This window comes from Hippocampus bargibanti, linkage group LG01 (assembly GCF_051943395.1).
Source record: "Hippocampus bargibanti isolate YZ-2025 linkage group LG01, ASM5194339v1, whole genome shotgun sequence".
In the NCBI taxonomy this organism is placed as follows: Eukaryota; Metazoa; Chordata; class Actinopteri; order Syngnathiformes; family Syngnathidae; genus Hippocampus; species Hippocampus bargibanti.
Genome location: NC_142734.1, coordinates 27,640,196 through 27,667,695, shown reverse-complemented (window position 1 = coordinate 27,667,695; position 27,500 = coordinate 27,640,196). Strand labels below are relative to the sequence as shown.

Sequence of the window (27,500 nt, the reverse complement as noted above, 5' to 3'; positions counted from 1 at the left end):
AGGAGGCCGAAGCGGCGGTCGGACTGGCGTTTGGGACCGTTTGGGTGCTGGTCTCCGATATGTGGATCTTTGAGCAGGGGATGCCCAGAACTCGACTGGCAACCTGGAACAGTCGCATTTTGTCAAAACCCGACCGCCAAAATGATTGTCATAACCGCAGCTGCTCTGTCTCTGAACAACCTGAACCATCTTGGTGTGGAGACCTTGTCCCATTTCTGTCCCGCCGTGAGTCAGGAGGACCGACCCGTCTGTGTATATGTGAACGAGTGCTCCGGCCTGTCGACACAAGATAAATGTCAATCAAAACTTTTTTTTTGTGCATCCATCAGCTGTTTCCTGTCACTCATCTGACCATCCATCATGTATTGCCAAATTCAATACCATTATACCAGTTTTCAAAAGTCTCGGTGCTCGACCAAAAAACTTCGGGTTTTCCACAAAAAAATATCTGGTGTTTTATACCTCGGTTTACAACAGAAATGGGTTCTGGAGTGCACCTGAATGCACCACTCGACTCCCCTCCGCTTATTTATCGTCACTTCCTCATGTCGCGTCTCATTGTGACCGACCCATTTGTATTGTCGAATACAGTTTTTACAGTCAAATATGGGTTTTCAAACGTCTCGGTTCTCAACCAATTCAGTTTTTGACCAAAGATTTTGGGGTTTTGTTGATGCCTGGGTTTACGGGTGAAAATGGGTTCTCGACCAAACTGAGCGCACCCGAATGCACCACTGCGCCGCTTTCTTACACGTCACTTCCCCTAAAAAAATAAAACAGACATTGAAGACTGATTATAATGATAAATGTTTTGGTTTTTGACCAAATTGATTTTTGAACATGTTTCTGGAACGGATTATGGTCGAAAACCCAGGTTTGACTGTAGATAAAAACTGTTGCAACTCAATTATTTCCACCTTTTCCAGTGGCTCTGAATGTGCAATTGGCACAAACCTGGTTGAGAAAAGCCGCGGTGAAGCTGATGCCGAATTTTGTCGGAATGACGGCAAGGCCTCGTTTGGTCCAGCGGTTTTGCCTAGGAGGAAGGTAGCGACTTGTTGGAAGGCAACAAGTTTTGAAGGGGCGATAACGCTAATGCTACCGGTTGTAAAGCTCGGCTTCAGCTTTCCGCTGGTGATAGCGCGAACGGGAGAGGCACTCATTCCAGCACAAATCCAAAGTATACTGTTCGAGGGCTTGGTTGAACGGTGTTACTTCGCCTTGTTGATAAAGGTTGATGCGTCGAACCTGCAAGGAGAAGAGATGCTAACGCCACAGCTTCCCACCAGCGTGCCGATTTTCACCAGGAGATCGACAGACCTCATCGGCGGGCCAGCCCAGGCTCTGAGCCACGTCGTTGATCCAGTTCTCGGCAATCATCATCCCTTGGGGACCTCCAAAGCCTCTGAAGGCCGTATTGGATGGCAGGTTGGTGCGGCATAAAAATCCCCGACCGCGCACGTTTGGAACGCTGTATGAGTTCTCCATGTGGAACAGAGCTCGCTCCATGACCTGGACAACAAAAACATAGTCAAGGGAACGAGGTCGATTAGTCATGACAACGGTACGTGGTGGGGTGATACTTACTGACAGAGAGAGGTCGAGGGAGTTTCCCACGTTGCTGTAGAACGAAACATCAAGGGCGACCACCTTCCTGCTCTTCTGAAAGCCCACCTTGAGAAGGAAGGCATGGTTGAAGTGCTTTCATTTTAGCGATGGGCTTGTAAAAGACGTGTATGTGTGTTTATATTTGTGTGTGTGTGTTTGGGGAGAGTCGGGGCTCAATGATCAAATGGTCGCAGTTTCGAAGCGTGAACAATCTTTAAAAAAATACAAACAAAAAATAGGTGTTGATCTGGTTCATGTCATTCCGACTTGAAGTGTACTGTCAAACTGGACATTAAACATGAAGTGAATGACACATTATGCAAAAAATAATAAAAATAAAAACAACATAGCCGCCATGGAGTGAATGATACTGTACATCACAAAAAAAAGCCTCCCTGAAATGAATGATACGTCATGCAAAAATATATAATAATCATAAAAAATAACATCGCTTCTATGAAGTGAATGACAAAAAAAATTGCCTCGGGTTAGCTTCATGCTAAGTCTTTGTGGCAAATGCCTTGGCTAACTAAAAGGGCCTTTATCCTCAAAAAGGGTCGCAGGGGTTGCTGGAGCCTGTCCCAGTGGTCTTGGGGCAATAGGTGGGGGACATGTGGGGCGGTTGTCAGCCAATCTCAAGGCATACACACACAAACAACCATCCATGCTCACCCACAGACTCAGGGACAATTTAAGAGTGTTCATTTTAGCCCGCTATGGATGGTTTTGGAATTTGGGAGTAAACCGGAAAACCCAGAGAAAACCCACGCAGGCATGGGGAGAACATAGAAACTCCACAGAGGGAGGCTGGAACCAGAATCGAACTCACAACCTCTCTGCTGTGAGGCGGACATGCTAATCCGTCGTTGCTCAATCCGTTCGGGCCTTGAAATAGTGCCTGCGTACCTTATACTTTCCATAGAAGGGATGTCTTCCTCCAGTGATCAACATGTCTTCATCTCGGTCTAACATGCATCTGACTGGTCGTCGGAGTCTGGTGCACATACAAAAAAAAATGTATTGGGGTGAATCCATTGAGGGTGAAGGAGAACAGACCGACGGACGTACTTGCGTGCCGCCACGGAGACCACCGTGGATAATAAAGTAGTCCGACTCTCTTTCCCACCGAAGCCCCCGCCCATCCTTTTGACTCGGACTACCACCCTGTTGGCGGGGATCCCCAAAGCCTTGGCCACCAGAGACTGTCGTGCAAAACAATCCAAGCCTCGGTCAAATCGTCAAAGGTTCTCCTAAGTTCCCCCCCCCCCCCCCCCACACACCTCACCTGTGCCTCTGAGGGATTCTGAGTAGAAGTAAAGATTTCCATTTCGTCGTCTTCCCCTCGAGGGACAGCCACTGTCACGTTTGTCTCCAGGTAGAAATGTTCCTGACCGCCAATGTGCATCTCACCTGTCAGTCAGTCGGACATTAATACGAACAGCCAGGTGAAATCCAATTTGCGCTTGCGAGCTCACGATTTCACCTTCCAGGATGTGGTCTGCTTGTTGGAATCCTGCCTCCAGGTCCCCTTTCTGAAGTGTTCTGATCGGCTGATAGAAGGACTGAGCGGCAATGGCTTCCTGTCAAGCAGGCCGGACGCTTTCTTCAAGAACATTTTTCAAAGTCCAGAAATGCAATTTTGATCTAAATGACAATTGCTGCCATCAGATTTCCAGGCGTACTCTTACCTGTATGGTGATAATCGGCTCCAGTTCTTCATACTGGATCTTGACGGCTTTAGCAGCCCGCTGGGCGTGAAGCTGCGTGTCGGCCACAACGGCGGCAATGATGTGACCCACGCATGTGACCTGTGTTGTGAGAAATGACCAGGCAGGATTCCAACAACTGAATAGTCAGATTATAACGCGAATCTCGAGAGCGACGAAAAATGGGGTCTTACCTGGCCATCAGCAAGGACACTCTCATCGTGCTTGACCCCGATGGCGTTGCTGCCGGGGATGTCGTCGACAAAGACACAGCAAATGAAGCCGGGCGAGCGCTCGGCCCCGGATGAGTCGATAGAGCTATGGCGCAAAACCCAGGACGACTTTTAATGAGTTGCTGAATTAAATGTTACAAAAAAATAGACAGAGAGCAACCAGAGTAGAGTCTGTGCACAAACGTCTACGAAATAAATCTTACAGGATTCGTGCATGAGCCTTGCTGCTCGTCACGAGCGCCAAGTACACCTCGTTCTCAAACAGCGGTATGTCGTCGCAGTACACCGCCTCACCCGTTGCCTGCTTCAGAGCCGAGAGGTGCATCATGGGATGGCCCACGACATCATTCTGGTTCCGAGCCAGTGGGACCTCCTGAGGATGAAAACATTTATTTGCTTTTGTTCGATTATGTGTCTTTTGAACAATGGGAAAATCACGCCACATGTGTTTTAGTACCTGGTAGATCTGAACGCCGGATGGCGTTTCTTGATGGTAAAGCTCAGTCGCACTCAAGAGATCCGATCCGACCTTTTCCACGTTCAGACCCTGAGAGACAACCGAGGTCGAGTTCAGTCTTCGAAAGATGAGGGTGAGGGACTCGGATCGGAATTGAGTCGCATTTGGCGGAAGCCATTCTATATGAAAATTGGAAAATGGGTAACGGCGACACACAAAGTAGCAACCATTGAAACGGACTTATAAATCCCACCAAGACAGTTACGCTGTGTTGTCGTCGTCATTTTAACTGTCACTTAGGTTCTGTTACACCAAGAATTCGGAAACAAGTTGCTTCTTCCATGTAGGATGTTTGTTACCTGCCCTTGGAGCTTGTGCAGTACTGTCAGGTAGAACTTGTAGAACAGACTGAGGGTCAGAGTACGCCGGTATGTCACCATGCCCCCCGGTGCCGAGGGATCCAAAGTCATTTCATCTGCCAACGAGGAGCAAGCTTCTTCCAGCAGTTCCTCCCCCCAGTATCTGGACGACATCAGGGGGGTGTCACACTACTTTCTTCCTTCCCTCCATTCATGTCTATGCCGTGCACTATTTTACCGTCCCAACAGTTTGGCCGCCGTGTTTTTCGCAAGGACGGTGGTCGCCGCCATGCCACCATAGCTCAACCTGACATCCTCGACGACGCACGTCCCGGGTGTGAAAGTCACGCTCATCGCCGCAGTGACAATGCTGATGTCGTCCTCTCGGCGAGGTGACTGCTTGAAGGCTGACACAAACTGATTCTAGGGAGGAATAGTCGTCGCAGAAATGCGTAGGGGAATGATTCAGCTGCACTCATTCTTTGTTTACTTTGTGAGTGGTTTTGAATTTCACAGGACCTGAGTGTGATCAATCAATACTTGTTTGTTCATCCATCCATTATCTACTGCTTATCCAGGGGAAGCAGCTTTAGCAAAAAAAAAGCCCAGGCCGCCGTGTCCTGGCTTGTCCCCGGGTCTTCATGCCAATGGGACATGCCTGCAACACCTCACCAGGGAGGCATTCCAATCAGATGCCTGAGCCACTTAATCTGGTTCCTCTTGATGTTGAGGAGCAGTGGAAGGTTCTGAATCCCTCGCGGATGACCAGGTTTCTTACCTTATCTCTAAGGGAGACCCTGGACACCCAGCGGGAAAAACTCATTTTGGCCGTTTGTATCTGGGATCTCGTTGTTTCGGTCACGACCCATAGCTGGTGACCATTGATTATGGTTGGAACATAGATTGACCAGTAAATTTAGAGCTTTGCCTTGTGGGATAGCTTCTTCTTCACCGCGACGGACCGATACAAAGACCAGATTCTCGTTAATACGTTTTGGTTGTTGTTGTTATGTGTTTGTGTTTTAAAGGTGAAGTTTCAGTGGTTAGCTCCAGTGATGCATCTAACCTTTCTGCTATAAGGAATCTCGATTGACAGCAGGATTTCTTGTGGTCGCAACACTGTTCTTCTGTAACCCACAAAGAAACCATCGTCCATTGGAACCACACGACTGCCATCTAATGAGCAGGAAGGGGAGAGGAAAGGTCAGAGGATAGGCTTCAGTACATAGTCTTTATGTCATGTGGCGTACAAGAAACATTCGGTTGTCAACTAGCCAAAAGGCTTCAAAGCAACTCGTCTTAGAAGCAGTCATATGTAATCCATCCATCCATGCCTCATTCCATTCATTTATCCTTCCATCCATTTTCCGAATTGCTGAATCATGGGGTCAGGGGGCACTGGAGCCTATCCCAGCTGTCTTGGGGCAGTAGGCGGTGGACACCCTGAACCGGTTGACAGCCAATCGCAAGGCATACACAGACAAACAACCGTCCATGCTCACTCACATTCATGTTTTTGGAATGTTTTGGAAAACAAGAATACCCGTACAAAACCCACGCAGACATGGGGGGAACATCCAATCTCCATACATGGAGGCCGCAACTCTGATCAAATCCACAAACCCTGCACTGTGAGGTTGATCTGCTAACCGCCCGACCACTTGTTCTACTGGTCCGACTTGCTCTTGAGTCTTACCTTTGTCCATCAGTGTGAGTTTGCAGCCGGCCGCCATGAAAATAGGATTCAGGTCTGATATGGGGCTGGCAGTCATGATGTTCCCACCGATGGCCTGAAACGCATCCATCGGGCTTTAATTTGTTTTGACTTGATGGTTTGGGTGATCTTGTTGTTTTTGTTATGGCCCGTTTCCGCCACCTTACGTAGCCGCATACAACGGGTCCGACCAGAAAGCACCACCGGGGTCTGAGCATTGGACACTCACCGCAACGTTACGTATCTGCTGACCCGCAAACCAACGCAACTGCTCCAGGACGGCAAGGAAGAACTGGCTCTGGTCAAGAGGGAGCTCATTCACCACCTGTTTCAGGACATCACCCACTTGGGTGAGGGTGCACGCCGCGCCAAACACGATACCTGCAGACATTGCCCCCATGGCCTGGTTTTTAATCCTACATTTCCCCTTTGCGTTTTGAGAAGTTGATAGTCAAAATCTGCTTTCGCGGTCACCCTCATCGGTGTGTGTCACTTGGTGGAGTTCTGGAATGAAGGCTGGAGCCAGAATGACTGGATACAACATATTCTTGAACTTTATTTCTATACCTACACACACATGCACAGACACAGTGAGGAGGTGGTTGATAGAATATGTCTGTGTGTGTTTGAGTGAACACGTACCAACTTCAGTGTTTCCCACCACCACTCGGGCATCAGGATGTTTCCACTTCAGACTGAGGAATTCGTCCAGGTCGGCGGGCTGCAACCACATTGCCCTGTCACTACGAAAATGCAGCGAGGGAGTCTTCTGACTTTTGCTCAGGGACTAAATGTAGAAAAGTGTAGACACATAAAAGACGTCATTACTTAAACAAGAAGTCCAGTTTATGATTGCAGTGGTAATGGTTGAAATTTGGATTTGGATGATGCTGAGGAGATACATGTATTTACCAACTCCAAACTCGAGAAATGTATTGATGTAAAACAGTAAATGTAGAAATCAGATTTTTTATTTTTTATAAGCAATCACTTACGGGCACACACAAAGCGGCCACACAACAGCTGGTAAATTGCAAGCATGGCATGACAATATTATTATTTGTTTTTTTTTGTGAGTGTGATGTACACTGGAGAAGCCGATGCTACCATTAGGCCACTACAAGTATGCTCGCATGTGCAAGAGAAAAAAAAATCACTCATCTTCTTGCATCTGTTGGTTGTTTTCTCACAAATCTAATCAGAGGTATAACATAATCCAGATCAGTTGACCCCTCCCCCCACGCCCCCTCAGGTGATTTTAATGGCTTGGAAAATGAATGAATGAATGAACGAATGCATGAATGAATGAATGGTCAAACCGACCATTTAAAATGTAGAACAAAAAAGTGACTGTGGGGGGTGGCAAATCTTGCTTGAGGTGCATTTCATCATCTGAATTTCTTTTACTTTTTTTCAGGATTTTTCACGGATGTAGCTCTTGAGCGCTGTCTAGTGGCGCCTGCAGTTTTTAAAATGTTAAAAAAATTATCTTTTTTTTTTTTAAATATTGTTACTGTAGGAGGAATATCATTCTTAACACTTTCCACAGCCTGTAAAAACATGTCAAATAAACATTACATTTCAAACATTTTTGTCAATGAAGAATTGCGTCATAGAGATGCGACACACGATTCGCTTAACATGGCGGGATGCCAGGCAGGTGCCTGTTGTTCAAAGAAACGGCGTTTCGTGTCCGATTCGCCGAGGGAACTGGCAAAGAATGGCCAACTGATGGACTCAGAGAAGCATTTTAAAACGGTACACGTTAGCTACGAAAATTAACACGCTGCAAAAGTGCGTCCCGGGCCTCGTTCATATTCGCCGCCGTTATGGCTGTCAACCGCCACACGTCCCCCAGCGTGTGCGTGCTTGTGCGGTCACTGGTTGATCGAATAACTGAGCCAGGTTCAAAATAAAATGTTGACCTCCCCCCGCTATACAAGAAGCACTGCAGGGGAAAAAAAAAACCGTTAATCGGTAATGCTCATTGTATTTGTTTGTAGCCAATTCAGTCATTTTGGTTGTAGCCCAATATAGCCAATCATGATGCATACATTGTGTCTTGCCTTCTTTTTGAGGCTTTTAATTTATTGCGGCTCCAAAATGGCTCTTTCAAAATTTTGGGTTGCGGACCCCTGTTTTAAGGTAGTGGGTTCAATTAATATGTTTTTTTTAAAATATATTAAAGTATTTGTAGTTCTGTTTAAGCACAGAGTGAGAGTACTTTTGCCAACTCTGGATGTGGAACGTGCGTGTTTTGTTTCTCACCATCAGCTCTGGAGGGAAGATGACCTCCTGAGTCGGGTCAAGTGGCGCAAAGTCTGCAGCGTTAAATAGTCTCGAAGCAGCCTTAAAAATGAGGCGCGTGGTTACTCCCCCTGCAATAATGCTGCATCTTCATTCACACTGAGATGTACTTACGTCCACATCTGCCTCAATCTCCTCGGCTGCGCCATTTGTCATACAGCAGCCGTTCTCTCGCCCCTTCCCCCCACAGCATCCACCCTCCTACGGGGGACATCATAAAGCGAGTGATTTAAAGACTGTGGGACAAAGTCTGATCCCGTGATGTTTTTACTGTCGTGCAATGAGATGAGATATCATCACATTTAAAAAAAAATCAGTGAATTGAAGCTAAAAGTATTTCTCTGGTCTAATCTGAGTTTCTCACTTGGGTAAAGGTCTTATAGGCTTCCAGGATGGGACGATATCCGGTGCAGCGGCAAAGGTTTCCTAAAAATGAGCATGTCATTCAAATGAACCATAGATCGGACAGGTGTTAAAATTATATATATATCCACGTACAACCCTCAGTACACTATAGGGACATTAATCAGCCATACGGCTGGTATATAAGGGGCATATACTTTCGCAGATGTCATGTTATAAAAGCTCATGGTGAAATCTCTCCATTCTCTACCTTGGAACGCCTCCTCCACGTCAGCCATTTTGGGTGCGGGCTTGTTTCTGAGCAGAGTGTACATGGACATGACGATACCCGGGGTGCAGAAACCGCACTGCGATCCGTGGGCCTTTGCGATCCGCTCCTGAATTCGACACGTAAACCAGTGACCTCTTAAAAGCTTGGAGCTACTTTTTGTTTTCCGAAAAATACCAAGGCCTCAAAGTTTGATGCGTACTCGGCGCTCTGAATATTTTAACAAAGTAGGAAACAGACTATGTGTTTACATTTTGGAATGAGCACATCTTCCAAAGAAATGACACATTTCCCATCACTTTTTTTAGGTAATTGAATGGATTTTGAGAGGGCTTTCGATAGTGTTTTGGAATCATTAACCTGGACGGGATGCAGCTGCCTCGCCACACTGCCAATTCCTTCCACGGTGGTCACAGCAACCAGATGCAAGGAGCAGACCGGGGCGAGGCAGGCGTTGACGGCGTAATGACTGAGCGGAGCTAAGGACTTTACCATGTCTTCGCCACAATCTGTCAATCAATTCAAGGCCCGCGTCATTTGGCAACGTGGACGAGGCAGGATACAGCAGCTGGTGTGTGTGAGGTTGGTATTTGGACAGCATCACCGTGCACGCTCCGCAGCCACCTTCGCCGCAACCCAGCTTGGTCCCCGGCAGGCCCACTGAAAGAAAATACATCCAAGGAGGGTTTGCGCCACCAGGTGTGACAAAGTCCTTTAAAGGACAACCGACGCCACCGGACAAGTTGTGTCCATAATTTGTAAAATGGCTTCAAATGGCTGTGTTTTGCTTTTCTACTTTCATTTCTTTCATAACCTTTCTGCTGTGAAATGTGAATTTCTCCACTGCGAGACTAATAAAGGCAAATCCAATCCAATCCAATCCAAATGACTTCTACTGAGCGCATTTTACAAAGATTCCACCGCATATAGATATATTTTACGTTTTAAGACTGGCGCTGAATATTCGGGAAATCTTGTTTTCGAGTTGATGAATTCCTGACGTGACGTCACATCTGGAACGCCCCTGACCGAGAAAGTTACACACAATGCATTTTGGGTACTTTATTTGATCTGAAAACTTAGTGTTGATCCGTGTTGATGGCGAAATTAGAAGGAAAACACACAAATAACACAATGGTGAATCGTTGTGTGTTGCACCAAAACTATTACTTGATAGTAGTTGACACAAATTCCTAGCAGACAAATCAGCCCATTTCCAACGGAGCTTGGGCGCCATCTTGTGCATTTTCTGGGAGCTACATTGGAGTCCTGACGGCTCGAATTGATACAGGAGGACTTCTTTAATCAATTGCAAACATTGATGCTTTCCTCTTCAGAACTATTTGAATCATATTCATAACTGGATGAGTAACAAGAAAGCGTCATATTCTCCGAATCTGAAGCCATTGTTTTGATTCTAGAGCAAGGCAAGACGTCCTGGCGTGATGTCACAAACAGGGGGGGACGGGACCTTCTGAAACTCGGCATCTCCGAGGTCATTTTGAACTAGTTTTGGGACACTTTAACTCATTTTTATTGGCGTTTTGCATTTGACTAAAAATATCAGCCTGCGTGTTTTGGGTATTTTAGATGTTATAAAACGTTTTTCTGATGTCAAGTTAGGAAACAAAAAAATGGTGTCAGTTGTCCTTTAAGGCAGTGGTCCCCAACCTTTTTCTAACTGCGGACTGGTCAAGGCCTTACAATGTTACCGCAGACCACGGGGGGATAATAACAAATGTGAATCCACTGTGTACTCATATGGAAATGTTTTCATATGGAACTTTTTCTCGCTGGGTTAAATTTTGGCGCTAAATGAGCAGACGTAACAGAGAGGAGATTCGGTCATTTCAAAATAAAAGATCACTCACCTAATTTAATAATAATTTAAGAAATAAAAAGAAATAAAATACTTATTTTTGTGTACCGGTCCGCGGACCGATATTGATTGGCGACATCTGATTCAAGTCTCACAAGACACTAATTGATTCATATCGTGTCCGAATAGGACCGGATCGATTTCCGCTAGCAATGAAATCAAATGGCGTGACGCGAGAGGCTTCTGTCAGACCAAATGAGTGGCACATTGGTTGTGACGAAATTGTAAAGTGTTGCAGAACAGCCATCAAATTAAGATTGCGCGTGATGCTGCATATGTGTCCTGTGGTGGCAATCATGCTTGGTGATAGTGTTGAATTTTTTTTTTTCTGCTATATGGCAGCGTTTTTCCCTGACTGTAAACTAAAAAGTGTGAACCAGGTGGAAATATTGTGTAAAAACTGAATGCTTTTTAAACATTTTTGGGATGATGTCACACCTAAAAACAGGAGAAAGTTCAACGAGTCTACCGCACAGCAAAAATGGCTTGATAAAGTAAACAGGAGTTAGCTAATCAATGTTTATTTGAAACGATCTGCCTACATTTAGTATAAGTGAACCCAAGTCGAAATTTGTCATTTGTATTTTCTACGGGGCCATGACGATTTTCACAATATTTGCATGGCATTTTGTTATTTGTGTCTGCTGTCCTGAAAAACTGAATGGCAAATGACTTGTGGCTTCATTTAATTTGGTGCACCAGGAACGAGGACAAAATCACTGTCATCTTTGATGTTGTCTTTTCCTGCCAGATCTCAAGCTCTCTCAGTGCCAATCGGTTTGAGACCGCTTTCCTTTCAAATTTTCAAGAGGAGCTGATTGGTTACTACTACTTGTGGCTCTGCTCTAGTAAGGTTTTAGGATGATTTAGGAGTTTTTCATAACGGTTTCCTGGCTAATGACACTGGAGATAATGAAAACAACAGTTGCTCCGGAATGGTACCCTGCGGAACACCATATTACAAGCCACCCGAGAGCACTATGACGTATGTTGGATCATTTGTAGCACCGGGTGGACATAGGTCGTAGTGCTCTCGGATGGCTTGTAATATGGTATTCCGCCGGGTTCCATTCCGGGGGCACTATTGTTTTCATTGTATCTGCTCCTATTGGTTTTGGTATTTAAAACATTTTGTGGATGACTGTGGGATCTATGTTCTGCCTAACGAAACCACATTTTCTCATTGATGCCAATTTTGTCGAATCACGGCTGCATGACGCCTTATTTTGGAGTAAGATATTTTTCCCTCGTGCCTCTCCAGTAGGTCCAAAATGCTCATGCCTGCCTCCCAAGGGGTGCAGGGTGTTGAGGCGTAACATCTTCTTTTCAAAACTTGTGTGTGTGCATGTGTGTGTGTGTGTGTGACATACACTTCCTCCTCAGATAGGTGAGCAAAGTCATTTCAGGATCTGCATTTGTCTCCACAACCTGGAACAACAACAACAACAACTTGCACTTTTGCTCTGTTCCATCTGCATATCAAGATCCATTTGCTGATTAAAAAAAACACATTTAGCCCACTGACATGTGATAAAGTGAAATCTAAGGCAACATTGTTTTGAGCAGACGTTCCGGCCCCAAAAAGTGAGCAGTTATTCATTTACAGCCGCAGGCCTGCGTGTGGATCACATTGTCGCTTGCTCTTTAACCACTGTAGCATTTACTGTCTTGCGTGTTATTCATGCACCAGTTATGAACGTCGCAAGTTATAAAACTCTATAAAAAGGTCTGAAGGAACTGGCTGTGAGAACTGACATATGAATTAAGATCTGGAGTTAATATGTAAGAGATAGAACTGTCATCCGTGTGCGTGACTGTTGCGTGATGTGATTGATGCGCAAGTCATGCTTTGCTCCTCTCCAAATTAAAATGTTTGTCTTTTAAGCTACAGATATAAATTAGCGACAAAGCAATCATTCTGGTAAAAAAAACATCTCTCCTGTTGAATGTTCTCTGCATGGTCCCTGACAAATAATTACATACAATCAACATTTGACCAACTATTGACATCCTTATTGAAGTGAAACGAATGACATTTGTTACCTTTTTCCCATTGACAAAGAAGACGAGGTCGTCGGGCAAGAGCTGGCCACAGGTCGTCATGTTTCTGTCCAGTTTTTTCATGTTGTGAAACGTCTCTGTCCCCTCCAGAGTCTTCAATGATTCTCAACATCGGGCGTCCGTCAGTAGGGGGGGGGCGTGTGATTATAGCCCCACCCCCTGCAGCAACCCAACAAGTTTCAAGTTTCATCTCTGTTGATTACACAGTCGGTTATAAAGGTAGGACCCAGATTGAAATGCTTTTCTATGTTTGTATTTGGAATAACAATACAAAAAATATATACCTACATAAAATAAGAGCAGCGAAAAAGTTCTCATTGGCCCTTCTGCATTGGCCCTGAGTGCCCTGTTAGTTGTCTAATGGGGATGTGGGGGTAAAGAGTGCTGAGGTGACATGACTAAGAAAGATCCTGGAAGATGTTGATGCAGATTTACTTGGACGATGATGTGTGGAATTAAGCTCTTATTCTGCCTACGTAAATCCGCCTTGGTTTTGTGAGTGTTCAGCTCAAGGTGGTTCGCAGTACCAGTTTGCTGGATGGCTGATGTTAGCCGCGACTGAGCTTCACCATCAAGAAACTTGATTATAATTTTGGAATCTGAGATGTCCGTGGAATATGGGGGTAGAGGGAATATAGCAGGGGGCTCAGTACAAAGCCTTGGGGTGCCCCGGGATGATGGAGGATGAAGTGCGATGCCGGATGAGTGATGTTAGCCGTGACCGAGCTGCTCTATCAAGAAACTCGATTATAATTTTGGAGTTTTGAGATGCCCTTGCAATGAATGAAGAACGAATAGAGCAGGGGGCTAAGTACACAACCTTGGGGTGCCCCGGGAATGAAGGAGGATGAAGTGCAAAGACTCAAAAGGGATTATTCCCTCTCAATAACATTTTATTTATTTTGCTAGGCCAGCAAAAGTATTGTGAAAGGAAAAATGCGGATCAACTCCGGTCTTATTAATCTAATTGTTTCCATTCATCCAACCAAAAAAATAGCTTAGCATTTGCTTGAACAGGCCCGGCAGATCTCACAAAAAAATAGCGCCACCTGGAATCCGTCACAACGCTTGGTCAAACTGATCTGGCACTACAGGAGAACTTTGACACCTGGAAGTTCTTGGGGACTGTATAATTATTTACAGTTGGGCCGGTGTCTGGAGACAAAGGTCCAATAATATTGCCGGGCTCTCTCGTGTGAATCTGTTTATAGTCGAGGAGGGGAAATGTTAAAGAATCCAGTCAAAGTACAGTTAACTCTTACATCACATTTCACAGCAATAATAAAAAAAAAGTGACCCAAAATACACTAACATGAAAGTCTTAAAATATCAATTTTTGGTTAAGTGGCAACAAAAATGGTTCAAATGTGTACAAAAAATTGGATGTGACACTTACCAGCGAATCAATGTGCCGTAAATGTGCATATTTTTCTAGCGACAGTGCGGAAGGTGTTCACAGTGGAGCTTCAAACATTTTTGAGAACGGTTTGAGTTCCTATTTTCCATCACATTTACAAAGGGATCGCACAAAAGTATCCACCTGCTGGTATCTGAGGGGCAGGGTAAACCTACAAACAAGGAAAGAGTCAAAACAGAATCAATGTGATCACGTACGATTACAATGTCATTTCGCATTCGGGCCTAAAGCCGAAAGGGTTCGTGGCGTTGACTTGAAATGACATTTCTCTCTAAATCCATCGAGTCACACATGTTGTTGCGGCAACCCGTGCTCAACTTGTGACCATGCGAATGAGACACACCCTTTTTCTATTCCACCAAAGAACATGCACAAGAATTTTTTTTCTTGGATAACTGAAAAAAAAAACATAAAATTGCTTCAAGTTATCGCGGAACAAAAGATCTGTAAAATAACAATTACAATTACATACAATTACAACATATATAAACAAACTGACAACAAATAAATAAATAAAGATGGACAACAGCCAGTCGACTCAATATTTTTGGGACGCCTTTTGTTTTGGAGTCTGCAGAAAGCTGCCGGCACACTTTTTTTGTTTTTACATTTGTCCTCAGAATAAAAAGCATCCATTCATCTCTTCGCTTTCAAAGCTTTTTATTCTTTTGATTCAAATAGAAAACACGTTTGTACATTGAATGATATTCACATGACGCCGACACAACTTCACAGTCATGCATTGTTCACATACAGTAAAGTTTCGTTATATCGATATCGGTTATATCGCTAGTACTGCTTATTACGATACTATTTCTATGAACTCAAGGAGAAAATTACATGCCGAAAGATCAGATATATCGACAGTCCGGTTATATCGATATTTTTTCCGACTCCCGAGAATATCGATATAACGAGACTTTACTGTATTTCCTATAAATGATAGTCGTCCATGTTAAGCGCTTTGTTACAGCTTCAGCTGTTGTTAAAGCACAATATAAATTAATATGTATTGTATTATTGTACAGGTGGACAGCGACACAAACACATTGGAACAATTTGGACACAATGAACCACATAATTCTTTATGTCGGACGACTAAAGATAGATTATTTTTCATAAATATATTTTTTTAATTACCAGTAATACTTTTAAGTTTCTTTTCTGTGTGTGGGGGTATTTCTTTCTCTCTCTCTCTCTCTCTCTCTCTCTCTCTCTCTCTCTCTCTCTCTCTCTCTCTCTCTCTCTCTCTCTCTCTCTCTCTCTCTCTCTCTCTCTCTCTCTCTCTCTCTCTCTCTCTCTCTCTCTCTCTCTCTCTCTATATATATATATATATATATATAGTGTGTGTGTATGTATATACTGTATATATATTATCTTGGATAAATATTACAAAAAACATTATTCTCCCCATTATCAATCCTACACAATATAGTGACATAAATTAATGAAAAAATTAAACTCTTGCACACGCATGCACACACACACACACACACACACACACACACACACACACACACACACATAGGTGCGTTCTGGGGTGTCATCAAAAGGGTTTGGCAGAAGATAACATGGCACCCAAGACACCTTTGAGGGTGGAACGCAAAGTGCTGAGAGAAGAGCCGTGAGACGGGACATTTGACATGCATTGCCGTTATTTGATGTTCTTCAACAGTGAGGTGCGCGCGTTGACCACCGCCTTGAATGCGTCTTCGCTACCGGGGGCCACACATTTGTCTGGGTGCAACAGTACTGCCAGTTTTCTGTATGCCTTGTTGACCTCCTCCCTGCAAACAAACATGTGGGAATCAGAATCATCTTTATTGCCAAAAATGTAGAACACACAAGGAATTTGTCTTCGGTAGACACGGTGCACTAGTATCATCATAAGGGAGGGAGAAAATCAAAAGATTTGATCCACTGCCATCTATTTTCTGACCCATTTATGCATCACAAGGGTCACGGGGGTGCTGCAGCCTACCCCATCCGCTGCCAGTTGAAGGAATTCAACAACCCCGAGTGTGGGCCAGTTTTGACCATTTTGACTTCTTTTCCATTCAACTTTTCCCTTCAGGGGTCGCCACAGCGAATCGGTGTCCTCCATCTTCAAAAACAGCCAATGCCCCCCATGCATCTCTCCCACCCCTTCAACAGCATTCTTACATAAACAATATAACCACACAAAGCAGTTTCAATAAAACCAAATGGATTGATGAAAACAATATCAACAATCCGTCAACTGTGAGATTAACTCATTCTTTGCCAGATGTTGACAAAAATGTGTCCACACTAGTGCCAGGGTTTTTGTCCTTTTCACTCAAATTGCAGGACCCACAGAAAGAATAATGTGTTTTAGGACTACATAAACTTATCAGTGTAAAAAAACTGAAACTCTATTCTTTCATCAGAAAAAAACAGTTCCTTCCTAAATTATATGGATCTGGAGTTATCTGAACTTGAAATGGGGGTGGCTGTACAAAATACAATGCAATACATATTGATTTATATGGCGCTTTAACAACAGCTGAAGCTGGAGCAAAGCGTTAACATGGACAAAAGGCAAATGCTGCCCCCTCGTGGAAGGGGAAAACATTGCCAGAGGTCTGACCAGCACTTTATCGGCACCCCCGATTAAAAAAAAAAAAAAAAAATCGGGAGTGGCGCTCCACGTCATGCTTTTCAATTCCTTGAATAAATTCAGCAATGGCAGCAAATTAGTTAATCTTGACATCCGGATTGATAAAAGTGAACTGTGATAGTTGACTGTTGGGGAATTTTGACCCCCAAAAAAACATCAATTCACAGACATGTTACCTAAATGACTGGGAATTGTGAGAATACAAAAAGTGGAGACATTTGAGAACCTCTTGTGAGTCTGTCCCTCGCTTGTCAACTCACCGTGTGGCTCCCGGTTTGACCCCCAGCATATCCCAGGAGTCTTTACTGTTTCTGATACGTCTGATCGTGTCAGCTTGCTCTTTGGTGAAGCCCACGCTGACCTCAGACACTGGGCGCTTCCCGCCATTTTCACACATGTCCGTGATGGAGGAGAAGAAGGCCTGCACCCACACAAAAAGCACCGCAGACTTAGCTGACGTTCCTGTTCAGGATCGGGCGAGGTTCCGAGACGTCTTCCCACCTGAAACATTTCGTTGATACCCTCCCCGCTTTGCGCCGAGGTCTCAAAGTAATGAAACCCCCGAGACTCGGCCCACAGACGGCCCTCGCCCTCGTCCACCACTCGCCGTTTCAACAGGTCCACCTGTGGACATAATCGGGTCACTTCCTGACTCGGGGGTGGCGGGGCCAATCAGCCTGAGGGAAGCGGGACCTTATTAGCACAGACGATGAACACGATGCTCTCCATGTTAGCCTGCGAGCCCATTTCCTGTTTCATTTCGCCCAGCCAGCTATCCAAAGCGTCAAAACTGTCCCGGAGACCGACATCGTACACCAGCAGCACACCTTGACTGTCCTTGTAGAACTCGTTCCGCACCTGCATGGGAAGAGATGGATTTTTATAAGAGCATAACTATTTGAACTGTCAACCAAAAATCACATTTAGCATTAGCTGACATAATGACGTAAACTCCGGTCATCAGATTGACAAAATGTTTATGTATTTATTTTGTTTGATCTCAACCTAGCATGGCATCACGAATTCTAGTAAATAAACATAAGGAACATTTTGAATGAATTATTCCTAAAAACTGATGACTTGGTGCGTCCTGTGCACACGTGGTAATTTATCTCCAGATATAATGTTGACACACTTCTTTTCCTTTCGGCATTTCCCTCCCAGGAGTCGCCACAGAAAATCAGTATCCTCCATCTTTGGAGGTTTGATCCGCATGTTTGTTTTGGCCAAGCTTTTACGTCAGATGCCCTTCCTGACACAACCCTCTGTATTTATCCGGGCTTGGTACCGGCACAAGAAGACTTATGTCCCTTTGTGGCTACAGAACAAGCAACTCGCTCAGTAAAAGGCTCCCAAACACAAAATGGTCATCGGCACAGCAACATTTAAAAAAGCAAAAACTATACTCACCATTTGATGACAATGCCGCTGACACACTACATGTTTTTTACGTTAAATGTCAATGACTTGCAATTCGCCATTTACCATAATTTTACCTATCATGACACATACTCTTAGGTTGTGTCGAGTAAACCGGAAAAAAAAATCTCCAAACTGCGCATCGAAGGGTGTGATGATTACGCTTGTGGCCACACCAGAAGCCTTGGAACGCGTGCTGTGCATGACAATCTCATTTCAAAGGACAACCGACGCCTACTGACATGTTGTGTCCATAATTTCTAAAATCGTTTCAAATGACTTCTACTAAGCCTATTTTACAAATATTACACCGCATATAGTTATATTTTACGTTTTAAGATGCGCGCTGAATATTCAGTAAGTCTTGTTTTTGAGTTGGTGACGATTCCTGACGTCACGGAAGGAACACCCCTGACCGAGAAAGGATACACAATGCATTTTGTGGTACTTTGTTTGGTCTGAAAACTTCATTTTGATCTGTGTTGATGGCGAAATTAGAAGGAAAACACATAAATAACGCGATGGTGAATCGTTGTGTGTTGCACCAAGACAACTATTTGATATTCGCTGACAAAAAATCCCAGGAGACAAATCAGCCCGTTTCCACAGAGCTTTGTTGCCATCTTCTGCATTTTTTGGGTGCTACATTTCTGTTCAGATGCCTCAAAATGACACGGAATAAATTCTTTAATCCATTGCAAACATGTATGCTTTCCTCTTCAGAACTATTTGAATCATATTCATAACTGGATGAGTAACAAGAAAGCATCTTCTCCGAATCTGAAGCCATTGTTTTGATTCTCGAGCAAGGCAAGACGTCTTGGTGTGACACCACGAACAAGGGGGCGGGACCTTCTGAAACTGGCCACTTCCGGGTTCAATTTGAAGTCGTTTTTAGACACTTTAAGTCATTTTTATTGGTGTTTTGTATTTGACTAAAATATTATCCTGCCTGTTTTGGGTATTTTAGATGCTATAAAACGTTGTTCTAATGTCAGTTAGGAAACAAAAAAGTGGTGTCGGTTGTCCTTTAAAGTCAGAATTCTGAGATAAAAGTGGGAATGCCAACTTTATTGTTTTTGTTCTTTGTTGTCTTCCGTACATTTTGACCCCATCAAATAAATGGAAGCATTTTAATCTCTCTCTCCACTTCCACATGATGGCACAACAGAACAAATGAAACTTCATGATGATTCGGCCCAGAAGCGAACCATTTGGATGCAAAGCCTCATTGCTTAATGATGCTTCATTATACCATCACTACTATTTATACCAGAAATACACATCCTGTTTGAGTTCGACATGCCTAACATTGACCTACATGTAATGTTTTGACCTTTCTATCTGTCATAATTGACGGGACACATTGAAATTCACCATCTCATCTTCTACGCAAAAGCTGTGTTCATCTCAAAAGCGCTGTAATGCAGAGGCCTACAAGCATATGTTTTGTCACTACAATTGACAAGTGAAAGACGCTTCTACACACTTACCGATTAATAAAAACGTGGCTAGATGTCTATAACGGAGAACTCCATAATACCAAATTAGTTCACATTGTCACTAAGAAAAATCCGTTACATCCGGGTTTTGCGCTATTTCCATCAGAGCTGGATCTCCATCCGTCGCTTTTATTGTTTTTTGATTAAAAAAAACACACACAAAATGAAGTTTTTCAGACTCACCTCATAGAAGAATGGATGGCCAGCCATGTCGAAGATGTTGACTTTGATTTCTCTGTCGCGAACCTGCACCCTGACGATATAAATATGCTTCGATAGGTTCATATTGCGGATACGTAGAAATGAATAATACCAAAAAGGTACACACTTACTTGGTGACCCCATAGTCGATTCCAATCGTAGCCAAATATTTGGGAACAAACCTCTTCTCACAATAACGTTTGATGATGCAACTCTGAAGGGGAGACATGGGTGTGCATCGCAATCTATTTAGTGTTTGAAAATGAATAACTCATCAATTTGTAATTGACATCAAAATGTAGTGGAATATATGTTTATTGAATACAACATACAGTAAAGTCTTGTTATATCGATACTCAAGGGAATCCGAAAAAATATCGATATAACCGGGACTATCGATATATCCGACCCTGTTTGCATGTAATTTTCTCCGTGCGTGCACAGAAATAGTATCGATATAACCGGGACTATCGTTATATCCGATATCGATATAACGAGACTTTACTGTATATATAAACACGCCACATAATTACAATAGCAGGCTTAACCCTGGAGAACCCAAGGACTTGTTTTCTTTGGAAAATTATGAATTATACATTAAATGACTGCCATAACTTCACTGAACACCAAAATATGATTATTTCTTTCAATTTAACCCGTTATTTCCTAATTGTTTTGAAAAAGTTGATTCTTAAAACATGTTTTTGTTATTTGGGTAGATGAATTTATAGGGGCCAAATTTGATCTTGTGAGTTCTCCAAGGCTAAAAATCAGCGTACATCTCCTGCCATTTATTTATCAGATACACAAAACGAGATGACCGAGTACGTGCACACTGCTGTGATCCACAACTCAATACTTGACGCTCACACGGAGTTAACCCGTCCGCCCGACTCCGTCTTGTGACGTCACATGCCCGGTCACGCCCATTCGCGTTACACCCGAATACACCGGGACAAATTACATATTTGAATCGTTCGTTTTTTTCTAATAGCTGAGAACTTCCTTGATTAAAAAAACGTTAGGAAACAAAATTGGTGGCTTTTTGGGGGCGACTAGGATTAAATTAGATATTGATTATACGCAAATAAAACGTCGTCAAGTGATGTGACGTTGCCGAATATTGAACATAATGTTGAAAACTTACCTTGCCGACTTCGGCGTTGCCGAGGCTGATGACTTTCACGCGGAGTGGCTTCTTGTTGTCTCGTCTCTTGGGCACGTTCGTCTCCATTTTTATTTAAATCCCTGAAACTGAATGACGTGACTGACGGTGTTGTGGTCCACAAGCCGGACTCGTGTGCGGTCAGCGTGAGCTAGGTTTCCACACAGTGCCGTTGTGAAGTGTTATTTGTCTCTATGTGTTTTGTCCCGCGACTGACTGGCGACCAGTTAAGGGTGTCGTGCGCTTTTCGTCCCAAGCTGGCTGGGATCGGCTCCAGCACGCCCCTCCGCCAGCCTGTTCTGGATAAACGGACTTTAAAATGAATAGAAAAATTAAAACGTGTGATGGTAGGAATGAGGACTATGTAACTACACACCCATGCGGCTAACGGAGAACGCTAGCACGATCCATGAACGCACGACTGAATCTACAATGCAACTACCGTTGTATTCTCAGCAATCTGTAATTATAATTAAATTCGTCGTTCGTTGTGGCATAAACAGAGCGAAGGGGGTTGCTAGCGCCATAGCATGAACCCAACACGCCGTTAGCCGCTGTCGTAGACGTTTCTCCGGTCGTTCTCTTCACAATAAAGCGACGTTGAAGATTAACCGAGCAAAATTTGAATTCATTATTAATAATTAACTGCTAAATAAAATTGATGCACAAAACCGGGTTAGATGGAGGACACTGATTCGCTGTGGCGACCCCTGAAGGGAAAAGCCGAAAGGAAAAGAAGTGCGAAATAAAAGTATTTTGTTATGTATTAATGGAGAACTAAGACACGAATTGAAACTATTGACACGAACGATACAAACCCATTTTGAACAATTAAATGTATCATTGGCTGTCTTTTTCCCCCCAACGCAAATGCGGTTCGCCGTTTTAGTAAACGTACTCCGCTCGTTCTTTTCACAATAAAGCGACGTAGAGGCTCAACCGAGTAAAACATTTGAATTAATAATTAAGTGCGAAATAAAAGTGCATTTCATTTTATAATTTATGGAGAACTAAGAGTATTAACATGAACGATACAAATCGATTTTGACAATTGATTAAATGTATCATTGGCTTGTCTTCATTTCCCACACGCACAAAGACCACGAAGAAGAGGGGGGACACTGATTTCATAGAATCCCACAGACAGCAAAAGTTGTTGTTTGATGAACCTTCAACGAAGAATGAAAAAAAAAAAACCATTGTATTGTTGTAGACTGAAAGCAAGACATTTTATTTTGGACATTAATTTGACTGTTCTGTTTTGTGCACATACTGGAAGAAAAGAAGAATCAATAGAAATAAGGCCAATGTTGACAATGTTTATGATGCGATCAATCGTATCTATTAGGAGCATGACATTGTTCTAGCGGGCTGGCAATGGCTGCATCTGGAGGGCATCGTAGGTCTCTCTGGTGGCTTTGCTGAGACCCTGAAGTCACATTTCATTTCAAAGAGGTTATTTGTATTTGACCGAGATGCGAATGATGATGAAAATGACATTTGCTTTTTTTTCATTATTATAATTTTTTTCGAGATTGCACTCACCTGGTAAACCTGTTCGTTTTTTCTGGGTCGCTGGCAAGTAGAAAATGAACGTTAAGAGTTAAAATCATTTGAGTCACACGTTGGCATTCAGCATTCAACAAGTTATTCGTTCACAAATGAAAATATGAGTAAATAATGCTTGATTATTTTGCCATTTGTATGTACCTCAAAAAGACAATGGTGGTCGGAACCTTCAACTGATATTGGCCTTCCACGCCAAGCGAACAAATGTGACTTGACGGTGGCCAGATATACCGTATTTTTTGGTGTATAAGGCGCACCCCCTAAGAATTGTGTATTATTAAACCTTTTCCATATATAAGGCGCACCGGATTATAAGGTGCACCTTCAATGGATGAAAAATGTTTTCCAAATACAATATGTAAATATATAAATGTTTTCCTAATATAAGGCACACCACAGTATAAGGTGCTACGTGAGAGGCTGGGGTTACGCACGACTTCTTGTACAGGAGTAAATGTAGTCAGTGGCTGCAAACAGTAGTTGCGAGACCTGTTGTGGCTCAATAGTACATCAAATATAGAAGAAAATTAAGGCGTTTGGGTGTGCCTTACACCCTGGAAAATACGGTAGTCAAATTTGGTGCCAACAAAAACTGGCAGACTCTGAAGGAGACTCATTTCTTTTTTTTTTTTTTGTATTGCATAACAAAAACGAATTGTGAAAGGCCGAAGTATCTCAAATTATCACTTTTATGGAGAAAAAAAACATTTTGGTCATTTCAGATTATGAAACATAAATAACAAAAACAAACACAATAAGCACTATTATTAAAACAAAAATCTATATCTTTAATAATCTATATATTTTAAAATGTTTTTTTTACGAATGCTGTAGTGATTATTTTGTTTATATACATTTTTATGCTAAATTAAAATGGAAAGAATGAATGATACTTGGATTGCCACGTATGAGTCTGAAGCAATGAAACCGACGCACTTCTCTTTTAACAGGAAGTTCTTTATACGCATCTTCTTTTCTCTTGTTCCAGTGCTGTAACAGACAATGTGCACACACACACACACACACACACACACACACACACACACACACACACGCACGCACACACACACACACACACACACACACACACACAATTTTATATTGTTGTTTTAAAATGCCCAACTGAACTCGGGCGTACTCGTACCATGTATGTCGCATTATCATTCATCCGGCGGTTCTGTGGGACAGTTGAAAGGGAGAACTTTGTGAAATGTGATTGACATATACTGTACATTATAGCTCACTCCTAAGTGAAATTCTTGAGTTTTAAAGGGTTCGACCAGTGTCTGAAACTCATGACAAAAAATTACTGGACATCATGGCTGACAACTCTGAAAAGTTGCAACTTGAAACACAATAAGACGACTCATTGCAAAAAAAAAATCCCATTGTTGCAAAGTATTAAGGATTTTTCTTATTAAGGATGTACCTACCACAAATGCTCCCTTGTGTCATCTGCCACAAGCCACGTGAACTCCTCTTTCCACGATGCTTTGAATGTACGTTCAATTTCTAAACGCCTTTCAAAACTCACAAGGACACTTTACCGTCACGGTATAATGTACGTTTACGTTTTGTCGCGTCATAAATTTTGTCAGCTTCTTTTGAATCTTCTGAAGCTGAAGTTCTGTGCATCTACTTTGGAAAATGATATGCAAATACACAACCTTATAATGCTCGGGAAAGTCCGGGTGCAAGAAGCAGGCTTCTGATTGGCTGCCGTGCCGAGTATGCAAATTGACAAACGAACCGAAATTCCAAAATTTCTAAACCGAACGAAGATTTCGAAATTGGAATACATTATTCAGATTTCAAAATCTTTGTTCAAACGTTTCCTTTATTGAATAAAGCAAACGTTTGATTTGAAAAAAGAAGAAGTTGTCGGCCACCCGGGCAGAGACATTCTGGAAGTTGTACGCCCGACATAAAAATTGCACGCCCCGGGCAGACTTTATTTCAGACACTGGTTCTACATTGCTTTATGTCAAGGGTCGGGAACTTATGGCTCGCGAGCCATATATGGCTCTTTTGTTGATTGCATATGGCTCGCCGATAAAACTAAATACATATTCTCGCCTTTTCGCTGTTGATTTCCTGTTGGGGCTGCAGTTGGCGGAAAGTGCAATTTTGAATGGATGATACTGGCCGTCGTGTTGAAACAGCCCAAATAAATTCTTGAATCGATTGCAAACATGTATGCTTTGCTCATCAGGACTATTTGAATAATATTCATAACTGGATGTGTAACAAGAAAGCATATTCTCCGAATCTGAAGCCATTGTTTGGATTCTCCAGCAATGCAAGACGTCTTAGCGTGACATCACGAAAGGGGGGCGGGACTTTCTGAAAATGCCCAATTCGCAGCTCAATTTTTTGCAGATTTTGGACACTTTAAGTCATTTTTATTGGTGTTTTGCATTTGACTAAAAATATCATACTGCATGTTTTGGGTATTTTAGATGCGATAAAACGTTTTTCTGGTGTCAGTTAAAAAACAAAAAAGTGACGTCGGTTGTCCTTTAAATGAGCCCGACGAGTACATGCACCGGAGGATTCGCTTTCGTGGAGAGAAAAGTTTCTGATTCTAATTTGCAATGAAACTATACAATCGATAAAACAGTCGAATGTCAGTGACATTTTAACAAGCTCCATGTTAAAGTTAGCATCAATATACTTCTACAAGAAATATATTGTAGATAGCAAGATTGGAAGCTAATGAGCCGTGTGCAGGCTAGCTAGCAGTAACTTCGCCTATGGACCCGGCAAGATGACTTTCATTCCGATCGTTTTGGGTGGATTTTTACCAATCATGAAGAACGGAAAACCATTCACTGAAAAACATTTCGAAATATTTTACTTTTATGGCTCTCTTAGTCAAAAAGGTTCCCGACCCCTGCTTTATGTCAAACATCGGACCATTCTTGAGTACTTTTCTTTTTTTTTTTGGGGGGTGGGGGGGTATTCCTCAGATGACTTTCCCTGAGATACTTACACGTCCTCTCTCAGGTACTCCTCTTAGCTGCAAGTCACCGTCGACTAATTGGCCTCTACCACCCTTGACGGAGTAAACGAGACATGACCGACATTGTCACGAATCAAAAATGCCGTGCGGAGACATCTGCGGTTCACGCTAGTCTCACCGTGGCAACGCCGGCGGGCCCCGCCTTTGTTTTGAAGAACTATGCAAGGGGGATGTTGAAGAGGTGATGTGAATGGAGTGGATTGCGCGTGGGTTGCGTCATCGGTAGACTGACCTTCTCCTTGATGAACATTGCCGTGATGACCAGGCTATACAGACCGAGGAAGCCGTCCAGGATGTAGCACAATTTGGGGTCATACAGCGTCAACTTGGCTTCTGTGGATAAAATGGCGGTCAACATCCATATGTGCCAATAGACGCGCACCTTTTTTATTTGTCTGCCTTCTGTCTGTGAAAAAAAAAAGATGTCGTCTATGTCATGATCTGGTTGGTGACCAACGGGGGGCGCTGTCGGCCCTGCCTGCAGCCTCGCAGGTGCTGGTCGTTTTAATCACTGAGACTTAAAAGGACACCCGGCTGCAATCGCATTCATTGTATGCTGTGCATGTGTTTGTTTAACCTTGGCGGACTTTTACACTTGGTTTTCTTTTGATACTTTGTATTTTTTCTGTTCAGATGATTTTGATGTTTTACATTTTGTTCCTGCTGACCTTTATTTTAATACAATTTGTCAAACAACCTCCTGCTCCCTCCTGCCTGCTTCTTGGGATCCGCACCCGCCATCACCACCTGGCAAACCGTGACAGTCTACTTTTGGAAGATGAAAGCGTGTTAAACCACAAAGTTGCTTCCTGGTTAGTCTCCTCAAACAAACAATCTCATCGTCTGATGATTATTTGAGACGATTCAACTCAAAAGAATCAGTTTGGAATGCGTTCAAAAATTGCAGGGACCAACTTTAAAATGTGGATGAAATTTGTCCAAAAAAACTTTTTTAAAAAAAAATCATTTTAATACACGAATATAAACATTTAAAACACCTCACATATAACAGTCAACCCCCAAATAACAACAATTTAAGTTTGATGATTGGATTTTACCTGCGGGCTGCGCCGACAAGACGAGAAAACTCGATGTCCACCAGAACGCCATCGTGAACTCCTCGCAGTCTCTCAAAACGGCGTCGTTGGGCTGTGAAGTGTAACAGGAAGTGGTGATGTAGCAGGTGACGTCAAATTCGGCGCAGTTAGTCGTTTTGAAGTAGAATTGTGAAGAGAAATTACCATTATGGCCTCCTCCAAGCACTCTAAAATTTGGAAAGACAATCCCTATTTATTTTTAAGTCTCAAAGCGCTTCACATGCCCACACTTGACAAATGTTCTCGACATCCCCCCGACCTGACCCCCAAGGAGGGCAAGGAAAATTTCCCCCAAAGATCCCCAAAAATGAGTAAACTTGAGAAGGGGCCCAAGATGGGAGAATTTCACTTCCTGTGTGACCAGCCACCCTTTGCGGGAATGCAATCAGGAAAATAAAAATGTAGCGCTACAAACTGTTCTTTTACACTTTTAGTGAGGGAGGCGAGGGGTTTGCGCAGTTCTATTTTGCATTTGTCTTCCAATCACACCATCTCGGCTTTGTGTTCATATGATT

The 27,500-nt window shown here is 43.1% G+C and overlaps 3 protein-coding genes across 6 annotated transcripts in view; all 3 read right to left on the bottom strand.

Annotated features, from left to right (window-relative positions):
* xdh (xanthine dehydrogenase) overlaps positions 1-13,082 on the bottom strand; it is a 17,750-nt gene extending 4,668 nt beyond the window's left edge. Inside the window, exons 1-29 of one of the 2 annotated variants that reach the window (XR_016116315.1) lie at positions 12,938-13,082; positions 12,265-12,322; positions 9,579-9,675; positions 9,376-9,484; positions 8,998-9,124; positions 8,749-8,810; positions 8,499-8,585; positions 8,346-8,426; positions 6,720-6,864; positions 6,552-6,644; positions 6,307-6,458; positions 6,060-6,153; positions 5,430-5,539; positions 4,602-4,786; positions 4,364-4,526; positions 4,005-4,094; positions 3,751-3,920; positions 3,509-3,632; positions 3,297-3,416; positions 3,092-3,188; positions 2,894-3,018; positions 2,677-2,810; positions 2,515-2,602; positions 1,588-1,674; positions 1,321-1,512; positions 1,103-1,248; positions 955-1,036; positions 181-276; positions 1-103 (exon numbers count right to left, since the gene is read on the bottom strand). The exon at positions 1-103 is cut by the window's left edge and continues 101 nt beyond it. Coding sequence is in view for 1 of the 2 variants with exons in the window: in XM_089006969.1 (XP_088863095.1) it covers positions 1-103; positions 181-276; positions 955-1,036; positions 1,103-1,248; positions 1,321-1,512; positions 1,588-1,674; positions 2,515-2,602; positions 2,677-2,810; positions 2,894-3,018; positions 3,092-3,188; positions 3,297-3,416; positions 3,509-3,632; positions 3,751-3,920; positions 4,005-4,094; positions 4,364-4,526; positions 4,602-4,786; positions 5,430-5,539; positions 6,060-6,153; positions 6,307-6,458; positions 6,552-6,644; positions 6,720-6,864; positions 8,346-8,426; positions 8,499-8,585; positions 8,749-8,810; positions 8,998-9,124; positions 9,376-9,484; positions 9,579-9,675; positions 12,265-12,322; positions 12,938-13,018 (3,298 nt within the window). In the remaining variant the exon portion in view is untranslated. The remainder of the gene's footprint in view (positions 104-180; positions 277-954; positions 1,037-1,102; positions 1,249-1,320; positions 1,513-1,587; positions 1,675-2,514; positions 2,603-2,676; positions 2,811-2,893; positions 3,019-3,091; positions 3,189-3,296; positions 3,417-3,508; positions 3,633-3,750; positions 3,921-4,004; positions 4,095-4,363; positions 4,527-4,601; positions 4,787-5,429; positions 5,540-6,059; positions 6,154-6,306; positions 6,459-6,551; positions 6,645-6,719; positions 6,865-8,345; positions 8,427-8,498; positions 8,586-8,748; positions 8,811-8,997; positions 9,125-9,375; positions 9,485-9,578; positions 9,676-12,264; positions 12,323-12,937) is intronic. The other variant, XM_089006969.1, reaches the window with a different exon arrangement.
* A 1,933-nt stretch (positions 13,083-15,015) lies between these two features.
* Positions 15,016-22,160, bottom strand: dnajc27 (DnaJ heat shock protein family (Hsp40) member C27). Its single transcript, XM_089006984.1, has 7 exons — positions 21,280-22,160; positions 20,264-20,346; positions 20,115-20,184; positions 17,704-17,868; positions 17,512-17,634; positions 17,271-17,431; positions 15,016-16,159 (listed from the first exon to the last, which is right to left on the bottom strand). Exons 1-7 carry the CDS (start codon positions 21,364-21,366, stop codon positions 16,027-16,029), a joined length of 822 nt encoding a protein of 273 aa, XP_088863110.1. The 5' UTR covers positions 21,367-22,160; the 3' UTR covers positions 15,016-16,026.
* Positions 22,161-22,507: 347 nt separating this feature from the next.
* On the bottom strand, positions 22,508-27,399 carry cd247 (CD247 molecule). Of its 3 annotated transcripts, XM_089006942.1 has the most exons (9): positions 27,130-27,399; positions 26,947-27,037; positions 26,121-26,221; positions 26,007-26,045; positions 25,859-25,921; positions 24,011-24,043; positions 23,803-23,856; positions 22,843-22,872; positions 22,508-22,726 (listed from the first exon to the last, which is right to left on the bottom strand). In XM_089006942.1, the coding sequence occupies exons 1-9, from the start codon at positions 27,130-27,132 to the stop codon at positions 22,661-22,663; spliced, it is 480 nt and encodes a 159-aa protein (XP_088863068.1). In that variant the 5' UTR covers positions 27,133-27,399; the 3' UTR covers positions 22,508-22,660. The 3 variants fall into 3 exon arrangements, with proteins under 3 accessions (XP_088863068.1, XP_088863077.1, XP_088863085.1); XM_089006951.1 differs by having other exon boundaries at positions 26,121-26,294; positions 26,947-27,399; XM_089006959.1 differs by lacking the exons at positions 25,859-25,921; positions 26,007-26,045.
* Positions 27,400-27,500: the final 101 nt, after the last annotated feature.